The sequence below is a fragment of the Siniperca chuatsi genome, linkage group LG6 (genome assembly GCF_020085105.1).
Source record: "Siniperca chuatsi isolate FFG_IHB_CAS linkage group LG6, ASM2008510v1, whole genome shotgun sequence".
Lineage (NCBI taxonomy): Eukaryota > Metazoa > Chordata > Actinopteri > Centrarchiformes > Sinipercidae > Siniperca > Siniperca chuatsi.
Genome location: NC_058047.1, coordinates 3601708 through 3621653, shown reverse-complemented (window position 1 = coordinate 3621653; position 19946 = coordinate 3601708). Strand labels below are relative to the sequence as shown.

The following is a 19946-nucleotide window of genomic DNA, read 5'->3' as shown; positions in this document are numbered from 1 at the left end:
TTTTTTTATCTGCCTCTAGACTCTAGAACTGCATTGAAATACACATATTTATGATTGTTCACGATTTGTCTTCAAGTAAGTACAGTAGTTCAAAACTAAAGGGTGAAAATGCACTGTATTTCAATTTTACTAAATATCTTTAAAATGATTGGATCTGCACCTCAATCACCTCTTAAAAAAATTAAAAAAAAAAAAAAAATCACTTGTTCTTTGGCTCATCCTCATTTCCCACCAAATTCCATTTAGATCTGTTAAGACATTTTTGGGATATCCTGTTATGAGACAAAATGGGACCAAAAAACATAACGACTTTGGCAGAGCTCATTAAAAAAAAAAAAAGAAATTAAATTAAAAACGGATTATTTACTAAATGAATTTCAAAGACAAAGGTTTCAGTCGTAGTCATCTGGACATTGTTTTCAGAATCAAGACGTTTCGGCTCCCATCCGGAAGTCATTCTCAATTGTGAAAAAATTGGACGGGAACTGGAAATTTAAGCTACTCTGTGTTACATAAGCCCCGCCCTCAGGAGGGAATCTGCCTGAGTATCTGTTAATAGCTAGTTTCACATGAAACTGACCTAATGGTTTCCAAGATGGCCCAGTAATCGGTAATCAGGCCGATTACTGGGCCATCTTGGAAACCATTAGGTCAGTCACTCAGGCAGATTCCTTCCTACAATTGAGAATGACTTCCGGATGGGAGCCGAAACGTCTTGATTCTGAAAACAGTGTCCAGATGACTACGACTGAAACCTTTTCTACGATAGAACACTCCTGGACGAATGAGGGACTACACCGTCTTCAAAGACAAAGTGTAAAAATACATTTGTATTACCACAGGAAAAAAAAAGAAGTGACTATTTATTTAGTGGAATAGTGGCTTTAGCTTTATCTATCAAAACATAATCAAATATCATTTCTGTGCAACAACAGAGACGGTCCTGAGATTGTCAGTGAGATGGAGATGATAGCACACACACAACACACAATGAGAGGATGATGTAACAGATAATACTATAATCTTTTCGAAAGTCTGCAATCTGAAGGGTGGCAGATCGGTCACCACGGCAACCATGTTCATATTTCCAGCTGGGGTCATGAACTAACCATCTAAACATGTACACCGATGTGTCCACTGATCAAAGACACTATCTCCACCTCTGTCTTACCTTTTTGGACAAATGTCTCTTGATCTCCCTCTTCTCCTCCTGCTCCTCCAAATCGTTTCGAGCTGGCAGGAGGGAGAAAGAGAGCATGATCAAACACAGTGATGATTAATATGTATTTTTCTCTTACTGTATGCAAAGCTACTTACGCTTTAGTATGTTCCTCTGTTCCAGTTCCTCTGCTGTCGGCCGTTGACTCAACCGCCTGAAAAAATAGTGACACGTCTATTTTAGGAAATCTATTTTTACAGGATTGTATTTGTGTGTTTACTTCCAGATCATCATAATTGTACTTTATTCGTGAAAATCGATCTTATGCAGGCTGAAATTTGACTCTTGTGAACAGACTGGGCACACAAGCTGACTGCATGTGATGTCATTTTGTGTGTGGTTGTGTTTTGTGAATTTACTCTGCAGTGATTAATACAGTTGGTAGGATGACTGATTGTGAGAAAGAACAAAATGAGGAGAGAAGTAAAAAGATAGCGAGAGCAGGAGGTTGTGACCACTGAGAGTGTCAGAAGAGAAGCCAGCGGAGGAGGGAAATGTTTTCTGAGTTGTGTTTTGCTTCATAGCTGGCTAAATCAAATTTATACTACATGACTTTTCCAAGGTAAATGGAACCACTGTGATTAAATGTTGAGATATGAAAAAATGTAAGATATGCATTTCATTAGAAGAATTATAAATATCTAAATCAAATCCACCTATCCAACCACATCTAAGTGATAATACCTGACGAGAAGTCCATTATTTTCTACACCAGAACGTCTTGGAGTGTATTACTGCCCTTATACCATGGCCACTTTTCAAAGGAAAAAATCTTTTGGTTTTCAAATCATCATCATCCATTTTTTTTTCATCCACTTAATGTATGATTTATATATTTGACACCAAGTGGTGACATGAGGTTAAAGAAGAACATCTTACTTTCCAAACATTCTGCCTTTTTGTCTGACTTTATTTACTATGGAGACAATTTCATTTAAATTTGCAAGATTAAAAAAAAAAAAAAAAAAGATTTCAATGCAATCCACTTCTGGCATCATAAAGTAATATTCAGTTAGTGCTGAGACAATTAGTCGATTGCTAAACACCCTCTGGTTCCACCTTCTCAAATATGACAATATGGTTTTATATCCTTGAATATTAAATATGTTTGGGGTTGTGACTGTTGGTCAAACAAGCAATTTGAGGACTTGGGCTCTGGTAAATTGTTATGGGCATTTTTTCCCTGTAATTTTGTAAAATACACTTTAAAAGGTCCAGTGTGTAGGATTTAGTGGCATCTAGCGTTGAAATTGCAGTTTGCAACCATTTGAATACTGCTCGTCTCACCCAAGAAAATGAGTTCATAATCATTAGTTGCATGTCTATGTCTATTTTCAGTATTTACTTTAAGTATGCAATCATAGATAACGATTAAAATTAAAAATTTTAAGCAGGTGTCTTTAAATATTTGCCTGATACTGCACTTTTGAATAAGATGTATAATACGTTGAATTAAAACGTAAAGATATTTTGTGACAAATACATTTTTTTTAAGTGGTTCATCTTCTACATTAGGAATAATGTTATATGATTATTTTAGGAATCATTTTTTCCTCACCTTTTCAATCCTCATACTACACATTGTATTTGTATTTTCCTCATGTCTACTTGTCTTGTAGCTGCTCCTCAGCTTTAATCTCTCTCCTTCTCTCAGCTCTGCCTCCTCCCTCCACTATAACACATCATCCATCATCTGCTCCCTTTAGCAGCCCGGTCACATCCATCACAGCTAACATGCTGGGTTCAAGCACTTTGCAGGTGACTGGGCCTGCATGTGGAGTAATGTGTGTCTGTACATGTGCATGATGATGTGTACGATATCTCATAGAATAGTAACTCTGTGCCTGTGAAAACTCTGCATGTGTTGTTAATCCGGCGACTCACCTGGTCAGTTTGGTGGCTGTTTGTTGTCGAAACTCCAGTCTCTCTTGGTCCGACTGCAGCGGCAGGATGTTTTTCTCCTCCAGCTCCCTCTTCGATGGACGGTTACTCAGCTTGATGGCCAGAGAGTCCTTTCGTAAAACCTTCATGGCCAGTGTGCCTACAATGATCATACAAGAAGCAAAATGGATGTGGTGTATTAATACACATTGTGAGCTTTGTCGTGCAGATCCGGGCCGTAGTGAACTCTCACTTCACAAGCTGACTGTAAGGAGCCTGTATAGATTTTCTTCTAGTACCTAACATAATTTTGGTAGTTTTTAGTATTTCAGGGTTTCCCCCGAGGCTACCAGGCAGAAACAGGCAGATAGAGACGGATCTTGTCTCTGTCTCTTGATCAATTTAGATTCTAGATAATGATCTAGACAGTTGGCTGACTCTTGCAAGCGCTTGTTTTCCCAGAAGCTTAATATATTTTACAAGAGTGTAATATGATGTAAATAACGTTAGCGGAGGCAAGGCAGACGAGGCAGCAAACCTGAACTATAATACACTGAGGGAAACCCTGTATTTTATGCAAACTTTTTATAATGTACCAGATTGCTTTTTGTGCCTTTATTGACCATCTTATTGCCATCTTGTAAAGCTCCACTAATCAATATGTTTTATTAACAATGAATTAAATGATTGTAATGTGTAATGTAATGTGATGTAAGACATGTTATTGGCAGTAACAAACCTACAGATAATTCTCACCAACTCTGCACCTCCATGGCGCTTTTTAGCCTCTTTTAGCTCAATATTTTGGTTTTACGGAACATTTACTGTCTGGTTCCGTCACAGTGTTTCCAGCAGCAGCAGGCAGCTGTTTGCAACAAACAAGCATTGATAAATCCACTGTACACTACCTGGCCTGCAGCAAACAGCAGACAGACAAAGTTAGCCGCTAGCTGGTGTACATAGTAGAGCGTTTAGCAGCTAAAAACAGAAATATTTTTCTCAGGAGTTGGTGGAAACCAAACCCATGATTACATTACAAGGTGATAATATGTCCGGGCTTTGTGTTCTTTAGCTCTTCTGCCCCCTAGTGGCCAAATAAAATAAATTATTGCAGCTTTAGTTTTTCTTTGTTTTATTGTTTGACCTTTTTTTTCTGGTGAGATGTCTTTATAAACCTGTCTTGGGTTTTTATTCTCACCAGCACAAATCCTTTTTTCCTTTTCTTATGTATTGTGTGTATATTACTTGGGTAAAATAAATAAACTATATAAGTAATGCTTCTGTGATAAATAATTAACATCTCTGATAAACTGCAGCTCAAAGTGCTTCAAGCTACGTGTGACTTCCGTGCTTGTGCAACCATATGGAAACACGTTAACACATATGCTCATACATGCATATGCACACATTATATATTATAATTAATAACAGCAGGCGACTGTTAGATCATACAAATTGATCCTGGAAAGTCATTTCTGGTTACAGTATTAACTGGTAATAGCTCAGTCTTGAACAATTTGAGATTAAAGACACAACGAGCAGGTGGATGCCTTATGCCCAAAAGAAAAACACCTACTTGTAAACAATGTATCATCCTCATCTTCCTCCTCATCTTCCTCGTCATCTTCTTCTTCCTCCTCCTCCTCTTCCTCCTCCTCCTCCTCTTCATCGTCCTTGTACATACCAGGCAGGTCCTCGTAGTCCGCCTCGTTAGGGAGGTTCTCTTTGTCATCGTCACACTCGATCATCACCGTGGGAACAGCGTGCATCATGGAACTGCAGGTTGGTGGGAAAGGGCAATGGTCAACGGAGTATGCTCAATGTTGCATGAAGTTGTGAAATAACGAGAGAAGCTGTATGTAAGAGTGTGACACGAGTGTCTATGAACGTGGCCATGACCAATCAAACCCTCCTTTTGTCAATGACAGTATTTTTCTCTCTCCAGTCATTTCAGCAGAATCCTGAAGAGTTTCTACGTAGGTGGACAAACAGCAGAACAACAACCAAGTAACACCACAACTTGAGGATAAATGAAATCACGTTTGCAAAGAACGTTTTTTAGGAGAGATTTAAAAGTATAACTGAACTCAAAAAAACAAGTCTGACTTTGAAAATAATTAGTCTTGATAAGATACCTATATGTATATTTCATATATACATATCTATGGTAAATGGATTGTACTTGTATAGCCGACCACTCAAAGCGCTTTACACTACATGTCACATTTACCCCATTCACACGCATTCATACACTGATGGCGGCGGCTACCATGCAAGGTGCCAACTGCTCATCAGAAAGAAACTAATCATACATACATACATGTATATACATGCACACATGTACATACTAACATACAGACAAAACAAGCAATTTGAAGATGCCACCTTATAGATAAGAGAAAAATCTGAAGCAGAAATATGTTTTTTTCCTGCATTCCTATTTAGCTAGCGACTCCTCAGACTTGTCTTGCGACCCATTGTGGGGCTCCCAACCCCAAGGTTGGGAACCACTGGGTTAAATGATTAACTGCAAAAGTAATTCATTAAAAGATATACGTGTACAGTAAAATAACAGTTAGTTGTAGCCTTTTTAACTCTAAAGGAGGGCAGTGAAACAGCGTAAGATGAGGTTGAGAAACTGAGAAAAGGCTGTCGACACACTACACAGGATAAAACAACAAATGCCCAACGCTTATTAACACAGTTCTGTCCGATCAGGCCATTATTGGGCTAATATCGTGTACTCTTATCTCGCCATTACAGTAATCTGGCTAAAACTATGATAATTAAAAAGCTGTCCCAAGAAAATTTTGGAGATACGTGTTTTTCACAGGACAGCAACGATATTTATGTCCTGTATGATGACAAGTCAAGCAGAGCACTTTTTGGGTTTTGATCTCTGTATCAGAACTTCCACACCGACTCTGACAGTTTGAACCTCACCTCTCAAACCTCTGCATGGTGAGGGCCAGGGTCTTGTTGAGCTCCTCTATGATTCGGCTGGGGGGGTGGAGTGGAACAGGTAGTGTCCCATACTGTAGGGAGTGCCCGCCCATTAGAGCATGGCTGGGAGGGGCGGGGCATTTCTGGAAGGCGAGCGAAGAGGGCTCCATGCTCCCTGCAGGTACGGAGATCATGAGCTTCTTTGGAGGTAGAGGAGGAGATAACTTCCCCGACATACACGGCAACTTCACCGGGGCACCGTCTGCACAGAGAGGGAGGACGTGAAAGGATTAGACATGCATACACAGAGTCACATACGCAATTAAGAGGGTGCACGAGGACACACTTACCTGTAATGTGATTAGGTAGCCTGCTGAAGGGTTTGGGTGGTAGCGCAGGAGGTTGTTTGTGTAGCGTAGGAGGTCTGGAGAACGTTGATTCAGCGCCGTCAACCGGATACAGAGTGGACTTCTTTGTGGGCGGAGCCTGGCTGGATTTTTGGTCCTGTTGACATGCACCCTCACTGGACATCTGAAACTCTAGAGAGCCTGAGGAGAAGAAACAAAGAAATAAAACAGTCGGTTGCTACGATACAAGGTGAGAGGTGAGGCAACAATGGTGCCGAGGATCTGCTGCCTACCTACAGCTGCAGCTGCTCCTTCCATCAGCTCACTACCTTCAGACTCTGACAGACCGGAGCCAAGCACCGGAGAACGCCCATTCTCCATCTTCACCTCCTCTCGTACAGCCAGGGAAGAGCCGTCTACAGACAGACAGAGAGCGGGGAGCAGGAATAGATGAACATGAGGAAGAGAGTCAAAAATAGCTAAATGAAAGAAGGTAGAAATTCAAAGACAGAGGAGGCAGTGTTGTTTTACTATTTGTTGTTATACAACAAAAATGTGGATCAGGTAGCATCAAACGACATTTTAGGGCTTCAAGTAGTGCTGAAACAAATAGCTGATTGACAAGAAAATCAACCACCAGCAGTTTTTATAATCAATTAATCATCAAAGCAAATAATCAAGCAAAAATGCCAAGCTGGTTCCAGCTTCTTAAATGTGAGGATTTGCTGCTGTTCTCTGTTGTAATATCTTTTTAAGTTGAGCATCTTTGAGTCTTGGGCTTTTGGTTGGACAAAACAAGCAATGTCAAGGCTTCACCTTGGGCTCCAGGTAAATTGTGGTGAGACCTTTTCACAATTTTTTGACATTCTACCCACTAAATTATTAATCAATTAATCGAGATAATAATTGACAGATTATTCAGTAATGAAAATAATCATTTGTTGAAGCCCTAGCTCAAGGTACAAATCTTTTTTAAATCCTTAATATAGATTTTTTTTTTCAACTCATCAATAACTTATTTTCTCTATGAAATGTAAAAATAAAAAACAAATGCCTATCAAGTTAAGTTATCACAGCCACATTGAACAAAATGCTCATTTTGAGTGACCAATATTGTTTGGAAATTATTGAAATCATTCTCATGATACTAATAAGAATATTTTTCCAATATCAGTATATGCTATGATATATGCTATGATCAAAATCACCAACTCAACTCATATACTATGAGCAAAATCATATGTAAAAATAATCAAATCAATGTTGTGTTCCACTGTTTTGCATTACATCAGACAAAACTCTTCATATGTAACAGAATTTTAACCTTATGATAGTATCATCACGATTCCACCGTCCATAAATGACAACACTGAGTTATTGCCCAGCCATGGTAACAGACTGAAACCACCAGATATTCCAAAAATGATTAGACAGAGAAAAGCAAGCAAATCGTCTCATCTGAGAAGCTGTAACTGGAAAATATTTAGCATTTTTACTTGACAAAATAGGACAAAAACTAAATTGTCAAAAAAAAAAAAAAAGTTAACTAACAAATTGATTAATCAGCTGGTCGTTTCATTTTAGTCCCACCTTTGTTTTTGTTTTTAGTATCACCTTTGTGTTCTGGACCCTCACCTTTCTCATAAACCTCCTTCAGCACTCCCTTCTTGATGAGCTCTTCTCTGCTCTGGCGAGTGGACATTTTCCTCTCCAACACTGAGGGAGCAGCAACAACAACAACAACAACAAGAAAACCGTCACTGTACTGGATCCTCAGAACGTTATTAGTGCTGAGGAATGTGTCCGCTGCAGCAGATGTTTGTTTGGACTCGCTGCCTCCATCATTGTTGCTACCCAATAATAATATTCGGACTGAACCTCCAATCTTTGCACAGGCTTCACTACCAGCTAGCTGTTCCTCAGAGAGACTGAACCAAACACACGGACACGTAACATTTGCAGCAAAGTAGCTGAAGAGGACAGCTTCCAGCTGTATGATGAGTTTTATATACACAAACCTGATTTAATCTTCTATATCGCAAAGCATTAAATTACCGAAGCTTACAATAAGCTCATGCGTTTGCTTTTTCTTCTTCATTTTTAGAACAATTCTCCTTTTCACTTCATCTGTTGTGTCTTTTAAGGTGGGCATGATAGTAACACAATGCAATTGGAAATTGTGCACACAAGTCCCCTACAGTACATGAGTAAAGAGAAAAGATCATTTGTTTTTAATTCGTTTGTAGCTCCTGATATGTTCATATAATAAAGTATTAGATATGACTTACATATTTCTACACATCCTATATGGCTGGTATACTGAATATTCACATTTTTTATCTTCTTATTTCTCTATGTTCCCTTTAGTTTTCTGACCAGCTCCATCTTAATGGCTGTGCACTTTTATAACTTTCATTGATTTTCCTTTTTTTTTTTTTTTACTTTATATTGTTCATATCAAATCATTTGACGTTCACCTCATCTCTCCTGAGACAGACACTCATTAAAGTGCCTGTGCCAGTTTTTACTATGCCTGGAGTGCATTTCATTAAATTAGTTGGATGCAGGACATGTGAGTATCATCCACAGCGAAACACAGGATGATGACGATCAGCCAATTACCAAAAGACCAGAGGTTAATTCAAAGGGTGAGAAAACAATATGAATTGTGGGAATAAACAGGGAAGGAAGGTTCTAAGAGTGTTTTCCTGTAATTCAACAAGCAGGGAAGAAATGGCAGGTCAGCACATACACAACCATAACTGTGTACTACCAAAACTAACCTGTGCTCCAAACCATTTTTATATTTTAAAGGCCCAATAAGACAGAACTAAGTGCTGTCCTCAGGAAAGTAATAGTACAGTGGTGGTTGACAGGGAGGCCCGCATAATGTAATGCACTTAGACTGAATGATGGCAAGAGTCCAGCAACAACACATGGTGCTCACAACATGTATCTACCTGTGTGCATGTGTGTGCTGTAAAATGTATATTGTGTTTTATTTGCATACAGAGAAAGGAAGCCGATTTCAGTCACCTGCTGTGACAGCTGGGGGAACAGCTTGGCTGTAGGAAGCCTCTCTGCTGTGTCTCTCAGTGAGAACAGGATGTAGAAAGATCCAGCCAGCTGAGAAACAACAGCTTCTCCGTCCAAATCAAACGCTTTCCTCTATTTCACAGCTTACTAGTGAGTGCATATTGGAGCTGAGAACCAGACTTATGTACTAACATCAACATTTCCTCAAATACTGCGGCTAACATTGCTCCGGAGGAAGAGTTCATTCACACACTGACAATCACTATTTAAAGCTAACTTGTTGCCGCAGTTAACATTCATAATCAACTCTTCCACAGCTGTTGTGTTTGCATCTCTGATGAATACTGTAATGAACAGCTTTTAGCCATTATGTTTGAACCGAGTACATGTAAACTGTGTAAATTAGCTTTTCAATTAGCTTCATTTTCCCACAGACTCTAGATTCCTCCTTTTCTTCACTTTTTTGAATGTTATTATAATGACATGATTGGTCATATTCTATATTCATAGTCTTTATTCTTTAAAGGTCTTCTGTGAATATGCCTCTTTTACATTTATGTGAAATTGTTTATTTTCATTTCTTACTGTTTGAAACAATTTTTAGTATTATTTTAATACTTTTATTTATCCAATTTTATTTTTAACTTCTCTGTAAAGGCACTTCTCAACATGTGTTGTTTTTTAATGTGGTATATAAATAAATTGACTTGACTCCACATGTCAAGTACAAAAACACATTCATATATGTATACAAAAGCATTCATTTCTTCCTTTGTGAGTATGATGATGGCCCATGGATCATCATAACCCAGAAGTCAAATGACAAACAAACCATTACAGCTGGAGGCAAGATTTACTCAAAATTTGGTTCATAATTCAGGTCTAATGACCTGGGGTTTGTATATTACTATACAATGGTCTTTTGTATATCCTACTTTTTAAAAAATACAAAAGGATTAATTGTCTTTTATAAGATGCTTTTATATTTTGGTATGTTAATTGACAGTTGTTGTTTTTCTTGCCTGCAGCCACATAGAGAACAATGGAAATAAGTTGACTAATTATCAGCTTTGTGTAATCTTCAACTGTCTGTGGTGTTCATTAATGTGTGACATGTAATTATATTTTTACATTGTGTATATCTAACTAATTAAAAGTTAATCCAATAGCATGTTAAAAGCAGGCCGTCCAGTGAGAACCAGGCTCAGCAGTGCTGATCGTCTGGCTGATGAAGCAGCAGCAGCTGACCCGAAGCCTCCTGGTGCTTTACCAGCCTTACATAACCATAATCATACATAATAGATCTTTGCTGCAGCCCCTATATCACCCCCTGCTCTGCAACACAGCACCTCTGAGCTGCCATTCATCAATGCTACTGTTGCTAGGTGCAACAGGGAGACATTTATCTCCTGTCGGAGATGTGAGTGTAGCAGATTACTACAGGGAGGGAGAGGTGGGGAACTGGGTGATAATGGAAGTGTTGTGTTTACGGTGTTTTGTTTCTCACCGGCAGAGGTCTGCTTGAACTTTTCACTCTTCTTCTTCCTCCATTTCCAGGGTTTAAACAGGCGTCCCAGGGTGGCGAATTTGCTCCGCCGCCGAATGGGAGGCGTGTGCGTGCCTGGAACCAGCGAATCAGAGCGCATCGCTGCCAACCTCTCCACTTCCTCAGCTGGAAAACAGAACGGGAACAACAAGGTCATTAACAAGCAGGTAAACAACACTTACAAAAATGTTTTTGACTTGCTTGATGGCAATTTTTCCTTTGCCCATGGCACAATAATAACAGAATTAAAATGTAGAAGTACTAGGTATTTATCTTCAGTTTATTTCACGTCCTTTGCAAAAAAACAAAACGACTGACTGAAGGCTAATCAACTACTATTTAGATAATCGATTAATCATTTAAGTACTTTAAGAAAAAATGCCAAAAAACATTCTCTGGTTGCAGATTCTCAAACTTGAAGATTTGATGCTTTTCTCCTTTTTATATCGTAGTGAACTGAACATCTTTGGGTTGTGGACTGTTGGTCGGAAAAAAACAAGACATCTGAAGACATCACCCTGGACTCTGGGAAACTGGGATGGACACTATTTTTTGACATTTTCTAGACCAAGAGATTAAATCGAGGAAATAATCAGTAGTTGCAGCCCTTATAGGGTAAGAGTCTGAGATGCCCTCCCACTGTAAGACATCCCACCCCCCCTTCACCCCTCATTTGTCACATGAAATCAATCTAGTACACTTATAAATTTCACTTATCGCACACCCTTAATGACTTAATGAGGTACTCAGAAAAATCTACTCTGACTTAAACTGCTTTCATTTTGTTGCTACAATTAGTTTTTTGCAGTTTTACATGTAAAGTCATTCTAAATTTAGAGGTTAGTGATACGATGATACCAATGCTGATGTAAAATATGACTTTCTAGAGGGAGACAAGCTCAAGATTTAGATGATTGAATAACATGGAATTTTAGGTTGCTTTGTATGGTAACTTCTAAGTCAGGTAGAAAATAAATATTCAATTATCATGTTGCATATTTACTGTAAAACTACGCTTCTTAAATCCAAGGAAAACAGATGATCACTTGTCTGTGATTCAAATGTCAAGGGACACATTCTCCCAGGGGGCTGTGCATAATCAAGTCAGGTAAAGCTTATTTGGATCGCTCTTTATCACAGTTAGACGAGGGGGAGGAACTCCCAGCGAGAAGCCTCTTTAAAAGGGAAAAAAGAAGAAAAACCTCAGGATGGGCCTGCCAGAGAGGAACATGGAAAGGAAAACAGAACATAAACAGAATGTAAACAAGAAGTGTTCTAGTGAATATCCACAACAAATTTCTACTTTTTTAAACAAATATATCATCTTGTTTCAAGTCAAGTCTTTCCCCCCCTCCATGTTTTCCATTCACTGTAGTTCTCTTGGTCCTACGGGGAGTTGTTAGAAAGTAATCATGCTGGAGGCTGTTCTACACAGCATGCGCCAATTTTTCATTCGAAAGTACACCTTTCCCATTACACACAACATCCTGCTGTATGAGAGACTCTGGCTCAGGCCTCGTGCCCCCTCATTCCGCAGAGGTGATGAATAAAAAACAGGACGCCAACATTTTAGCAGGCAGTAGTGGATGTAAACACATGCAAGCACCAGCAGACGCTGATTCACATATTTACTAACAGAATAGAAAAATGTACACGTGAAAACCTGTACAAGCAGGCAGATTCGAGCTGCCTACTTTCATGTGACAGAAAAGTCGCAGGTTCAATCACCTCAGCAAGCAGGGACTATCCTAACTGAAATGTCCATAAAGGGTGACCCTGCAGCCCGGCGAATGTACAATACAATGAATAAAAGATAGTGTAGGTTAGAGAACATTTAAAGACAAAACATTTAATACAGTGGTAGGTGGTCAGATGACTGACTGATAATAACTGGAAAACGCTCAGAGGTAGCATGCATTGCCAAGGCTGCACAATGCTCAAATCTGAACTGCATCAAAATACACACGGTGATCTTTGAAAAATATACAGGAGCATAAACTGAGCAACATTTCAAGCAAGTCAGTCACTCTTTTGCTGTCGCACCACCTATGAATACCATCAAATACTGAATGATAAAAATGTGTCCTTCTAATTTTGATCCAACTGCGAATATGGCAGCCAATTACAAAAGAAACCGTTGTAACTTAAGCACAACTGTCTTTAGCATACAAAATATACATTTTTGTTACACCAAAGAATCCAGAACAACATTATTTTTTTTTTTATACCGGATGTCGACAACTGTCAAGTACTGAAAGCTGGCATCAAATGGTCAGATTCCTGATCTTGCTTGCTTTTTTCTTTGATCAGAAAGTTCCTGACTTAAATCAAAATTTAGCCAATTTTAGATTCTTATTATTAGGCAGAATGAACCAACAGTTGCAGAGGAAATGTTGACCACCAATGAAAGCTGAGCAGCATGTCAGTGGTACAGAAGGAAAAACAAATAAATCTGAAGCGGCTGCAGACAGGAGATGTCAGCCTTGGCATTGTTACAAGAGGAATGTCAGTTCAAATCTGTACCAGCTCAGCAGCTACCACCGAGAGGCCCTTCAACAACAACGTCCAAACCCCCCCCCCACCCAAACCCTCTCCACCTCCCCTCCAGCAGATCAGCTCAGTGGAAAACAGTTGGGAGTCTGTGGTTGTTCTGTGTTGCACCCTGGTGTGAATATCAGAGAGCTCACAGAAACCTTCCCTGGACAAATAAAGGAATAGTTTCTCTCGAAGCAAAAACATCTACAATACCACCATTATTTAAAAAATGTGTCTTATTCAGGACTGCAGTACAATCATTTGGCTATAAAACACTCGGACTATGTTGCATGAGTGGATTCCAGCTGTCATGTGGGGTGAGGAGATGCATCGTTTTCATTTCTGGGCTGAACTATTCCTTTAATAAAATACGTCACAGTTTTGAGGGCTCATGTCTTCCCTCTTGACTCATCATTGTCCCTGTAAACAGAATATAGGCGTCCTGTCCCTGCTGGTGCTGTCCGACCCCCCAGCAGTGGAGCGAGAGCAGCAGTGAGTCAGAGGGCTCAGACTCACACTGCAGGGCGATATTCTTTCAGTCAGACCCCAGGTCTGTTTACTTACACTGACTCACTCAACAACAACTCAAAGCAGCCAAACAAGACATGATGCTGCCAGAGCTCAAAGCGCTCACTCCATTAGCTGACTAATCCCGGGTCTCTGTCCTCTCACGTCTTTTTGGTTTAGTTGTTTTTTATGGTCTCATTATTGTGAATGAGCTGTAATCAATCAAATAATCTCTGCTTCAGAAATATGTTTTGGGCTGATTAGGCAATAGATATTAAACATCAATCTTCTGCATGTCGGTATTGATCTCAGGTGGGACAAGATCACTGGAAACAGTCTGACAGATCTTCCAATTAAATCGGCTTTTCAAGTAATCAAATTAATTCTATGATTAAGAAATTCTTTAGCCTTGAGTATGACGATACTAGTGTCAAAATACTAAAGAAAGAAAATGTATTTTTATAACTGTATATTCAAGTCATTTATTAAGCAAAAATGCCATATATTTGCTGGTTTCAGGTTCTCAAATGTGAAGATTTGCTTCTTTTCCCGTTTTTTTAATATCATAATCATATTAAAAAATCTTTGCTCAAACAAAACAAGCAATTTGAAGATGTCAGCTACAGTACGGCTCTTGGAACTGGCAATTTTCACAGTATTCTGACCTTTTATAGACTAAATATAATATTATATCGCTAACAAACATAACCATTAGTTGCAGCCCCAATTAAGTTATTGGTCGATTAAGACATTTAAACAGACTGGTTGTATTTTTTTTTTATGCAAAATGTTTTAATTACTGAAAATAATAGTCACATCCCTGGCTTAGAAATATACCTGGGTCTTGAGTAAACTACATTTTAAGCAATCTTCTGCGTGGCTGTATTGATCTGCGGACGAACAACAATACTGGAGAGAGATTTTCAAATTAATTCAACTAGTTAATTAATTGTACAAATTCTATGACAAGGCAGCCAAAGATGCTGCGAGTGTGATAACACCAGTGCCGCGAGTCCATAAACTGATTAGTCACTTGACAGAAAACTGATCGGCAGCAATGTTGATAATCTATTACTCTGTCTGACTGTTGGCCAGACAAAACAAGACGTTTGCATTGACCATTTTATGACATTTTATAGACTAAAGGAATAATGGATTGATTTTTTTTAAACAGAGCGATTAAAAGGGCAATGAAATGAATTATGAGTTGCAGCCCTGATTAAGGTCTTAGTCAATTAAGTCATTTAAATCAACTGGTTGTTTTTTATGGTCTTTTGGGGGGAGGGGGAATCAGCTGTAACTAATCATTACTGAAAAACAGCTGGACCTCTGTCTCAGATGGTTTGGTCTTTACTAAGCACTGCAGTTGAAATGATCTTCTGCATGACTGCATCCATCTGTGGACATATCATAATACTGGAAACAGATTGTTCAATGAAATCTACTCCATTAATTAGAAACTCTGAATAGCATTTAAGTTATTTTTTTTTGCCAGGGGCTGTGAGGCTGATGATTTAGAAGTGGACCAAAGAACCTAAATGCAAGCAGGGAAGCAAAGCTGATCCACACACACACAAATAAAACGAATCTGAAATCAGTAACTCCGATTTATCTAAACTAAATCCCTAAGAGGCACTGCGACGATGAAGAAAACTACACTGACACGACAGGCTTTTGAAATACCACCAAGTTCTTTAAAAGGTCACTAACAAGTAAATATAGGTCATTCTATAGCCATTAAGGGCTGATCTGAGTGCTGCAACGTTAGGGCAGATCCCCCCCCCCGGCAGGCAGGGAGCGGTCACCGGCAGATGACTGTAATCATTTAAAAACACCTCCTCCTCTTCCTCCCTCCCTCTCCTCGTAGTAAGTTAGTAAACGGAACCGTGTCCTCTCACCGTCCAGCGGCGCGGCCCCCCGGCAGTTGCTGCAGATGTGTTTGATCTCTTTGCCGATCTGGCAGTGGATCATGAACGGCATGTTGTTGTTCGCGGCGGGCTGAGGCTGGAGCTGTTCGCCGGAGCTGTTGCGGGACTTCATCCTGGCCAGGCAGAAAGCTCTCCTCCTCTTCCTCGGTTTCTGCTCCTCGGACACGGGCGCCTCTACAGATGGGGACTCGGTGGCAAATGCGGACCCGGACCATGAACACATCACGTCGCTTCTACAGCCCGCCATGTTTGAGATGGACTGCAGGGCTGGACCCTGTCGCCCTCTGCTCCGGTAGAGGGGGGATTTCAACTGGTTTGCAGCTCTGTCCACTACTGAGAAGTCAGCCATAATGAAAAAAAAAAGATACTTCCGGCCACATCTTACAAAATAAAAGCATTTGACCGAGCTTTACTTTTAAGAAGTGCAAACAAGCTGTAACCTACCAGACTGAAAACAGTCCTTGGAGCGCAGTATAATAAGACATGTATTGTAAACTAATGTTTGTTTCGTGCATAATGTCATCTCCACTGCCTGCTTATTTAATACATGGAAGCCCGACACACACTGAAACAGCAATAGTGTCTATTCTAAGTCATAGACCATTAGAGTAGAATAAAATGGAGAAGACCTGAACTGTCTTGTCCACCAAAGTGGAAAATAGTCTTCTTGCACACATGAACTACTCGCTCTTAAAGAGGAAATCTGTTGGTTGAATGTAGCTACTTCATATGAGTAGAACACTGACCATGGCTGGATATTCCTTAACTTTAAATGCTGCTATATTGTTTTTGCTACATGTTCATTTGCACTACCGGACTATTTATTTATACATATACTGCATCATTTGCACTCCAGTACTATCTACTGCACTGCTAACTATTTCTGTCCATAAATTGCACTACTTAATATTCATTTCACATATCCATCATACACTTCTGTTTATAGTAATGCCATCTGTATATAATGTCCATAGTACCTCTTGTAAAATATCTTCATAATATTGCCCTATCCTGAATTTATGCACATACTTTATATCACTTGCTTATTGCACTTCTGGTTAGACCTAAACTGCATTTCGTTGCCTTGTGTTATGACAATAAAGTTGAATCTAATCTAAAATCTAATAAAATCTACCATCTGCATGCAAAGGGCCTTTACATGTGCAAAGAGAAGAAAATAAAGAGAGAAGAGAAAATAAAAATGTATTTGAAAAGTCACATTACTAGCTGGTGTGGGATAACAAAAAACACGGTTGTTTGACACAAACCGAAGGTCAGTGAGGTCAGCGTTTTGTTCTCTCCGTCAGTGTTGTGGACGAGGATGTGTCATAGGTTGAAGAGTGAAATCATTGGCAGGAAATAGCCACTGAGCAGGGCTGCAAAGCAGACACTAACTAACTGAAGTTTTCCCTGATAAGATTAAACACCCAGGTGCATGGTGGACTTAATACAGCCGCTGACTTTGTTGTCCTGTGAGACTTTTTGTGTACATTTATATTCTGCCCTTCTTTTACCTTACCTTCTTTTTTAATTTGATTGCATTGGTTTACACTCATCAACTGTCCTTTTATCTTAAAGTTTATAATTTTATTTTTATGTGTATGTAGGCCTATGTCTATTTTAAAATGTCTATGTACTTTTTATTACAGATTTTTCTGTCCTGTTTATGTAAAGCATATTTAATTAATTATTTGTGCTATAACAACAATTATTATTATTACTAATAAAATGTACTACATGGAAATCATGCTATATTCTGAATTCTAGTTATTTTAAGTTCCCACCATTATCTATTTTATAAACCAGCTCGATCCCTTATTACAGTATATAGAATTTACCAAAACAGTTAGAAAGTGCTTCATGTAAATAAATGAGTAAAAAATAAAAATATTAAATCAATGACAGAAATAAGATTTTAAAAAGGGATTGAGTAAAAAAAACTTGGAAGACATATTTAGATTCGACTCAGACTCAGACTCGTATGGGGTTAAAAGCTCAGTAATATAACCAGGTGCAAGCCCATAGCCAGTCTTGAAAGTAATCAATAGGACCTTAAAAATCAATCCTGAACTCTATTGGAAACCAATGGAGAGAAGCCAAGACAGGAGTAATACGTTCCCGTTTCCAAGGAATTGTAAGGAGTCTGACATCTGTGGACTCACTACAAGCTGTCACTGAAAAGATGACGCACACTCTTCGACTGCAGAAAGACACGGGTGAAAAACACTGGATGAAATTGGTGTGTTACTCTCAACAGACACTACTTAATGCAGTTTTTAACCATCATTTTTCTTAATTTCTTCTTTTTGTCATCAATCCTAAAAGGCACGACGGCGCTACATGTAATGAAATGTTTTTGGACTGCATCTCATGTTTTCTCTGCTAAATTTAAAATGCTATGAAAATAAAAGTTAAAAAAAGGCACTGGATAACAGCTTCAAGATTCTTGAGGGATCAAAGCAAGTCAAATTTGGAAAGTCTTAAAAAAAAAAAAGCAAGACTGAACAACTGAGTCAACAAACATGTGACAGAGACACTTGGTTATGTTCTGTGGAGGCCAAAGAAGGGTCACAGTTTGTAGTTACACATCTCTGCCAGCAGGTGGAACTCATTTACAAGTAATAAGGATGAAATTCATTTGTGTCTCTCTCAAAACAAAGAGACTCTGGGCTACAGGGTGCAGACTGGTTAGGAGGAGTCAATTCAATTCAATTTTATTTATATAGCGCCAATTCATAACAGAAGTTATCTCATTGCGCTTTTCCTATAGAGCAGGTCTAGACCGTACTCTTTATAATATTAATTACAGAGACCCAACAAATCCCAGAGTCAGTGTCTGATCAGAACCGACTCTGTTATCTCCTTCATGTTACAACACTGAGCTGCGCTACACAAGCATACAAAGCCTGGGATGTGTGTTGTGTTGTGTTTGTGCGAGAATGAGTGTGACTAGACTTGTGTATAAAGTTAATGAGCCGATCGTCAATTCACTCGCATACAATGTGGGCGTGTGGACGTTCTTGTCTTTTATGTAACACTAAGATCAAAAATATATGCTGCATTTTCCTTGCTGCAGACGATGACTCACGGAGGCTTTCAAATTCAAAGTACAAGGTTGTGTATCACAAGATGAAAGGGGAACAGTTTAGTGAACAAGCCTCCTGTCTGGAATGAGCCTTCCTCCTTCAATAAAGTATCAGGCCTCCAGTTTTCCTCTCAGTTACAAGTAAAGACATTAACATAAACTAAGGGATTCGCTTACAACCGCTTTATGAAGAAGACAATTAAACTCACAACAGTGCTTGACTGAAGTGACGGCCAAACTGATGAGGAAGCCAGGACCAAGTAAGAAGGACAATCTTTGCTCCTTATCTTAAGTATCACACATGTTTCATTCTCTACTCTGTCGTCTGTCGGCCTTATTCTGATGACTGGCCGGATTTATACCACTCTTTGACTGTTGCTGCTTTCTCTAATGAGGAGATGTGAGATTGGAGCACTGATGGTGAGAGTTGAATCGATAAATCCATAGTCTCAGTCTCTCACACAGGCTGAGACCTACAGTTTGTCTCTGGAAGCCAAGGCGGTAGGACTGCAGGTAAGATTCACATTACATACAGAAGTGACACAGGAGAGCATTGATTGGTCCAATACAGGAAGTATTCAGATATTTTACGTAAGCACATTCTGCTGGTAACGTTTATGTATTTCTACTTTCACTTTTAAGCATCAACTGTAAAGGTGCTCAGTATGCAGGTTGGCCCATTTCAGAGAGTTTTATTTGTTGGTCCAACACTTTGGTGCAGAATGAAATATCTAAACAACTACTGGATGGATTGCCATTCAATTTGGTATCCATGGTGCCCTGAGGATCAATCCTGAGTCTGGTAAATGCACACATCTTTCAAATGCCACACCCCCAATTTGTTACATTGGATATCTGTTAGAAATTTGAAGTCTCCAAACCTTGATGAAATCGTCAGTGGTTATTTTCTCAGACTTGA

At 39.2% G+C, this 19946-nt stretch overlaps 1 protein-coding gene across 6 annotated transcripts in view; it reads right to left on the bottom strand.

Moving 5' to 3' along the window:
• LOC122878342 (phosphatase and actin regulator 1-like) overlaps positions 1 to 19946 on the bottom strand; it is a 37181-nt gene that overhangs the window by 3650 nt on the left and 13585 nt on the right. For 2 of the 6 annotated variants that reach the window (XM_044201045.1, XM_044201046.1), the window contains exons 3-11: positions 10934 to 11098; positions 8026 to 8106; positions 6684 to 6806; positions 6394 to 6591; positions 6044 to 6305; positions 4677 to 4876; positions 3104 to 3260; positions 1318 to 1373; positions 1172 to 1233 (exon numbers count right to left, since the gene is read on the bottom strand). In XM_044201045.1, coding sequence (XP_044056980.1) covers positions 1172 to 1233; positions 1318 to 1373; positions 3104 to 3260; positions 4677 to 4876; positions 6044 to 6305; positions 6394 to 6591; positions 6684 to 6806; positions 8026 to 8106; positions 10934 to 11098 — 1304 coding nt within the window. Of the gene's footprint in view, positions 1 to 1171; positions 1234 to 1317; positions 1374 to 3103; positions 3261 to 4676; positions 4877 to 6043; positions 6306 to 6393; positions 6592 to 6683; positions 6807 to 8025; positions 8107 to 10933; positions 11099 to 15912; positions 16785 to 19946 lie in introns of those variants that run through there. The other 4 variants (XM_044201041.1, XM_044201042.1, XM_044201043.1 and 1 more) reach the window with 4 other exon arrangements.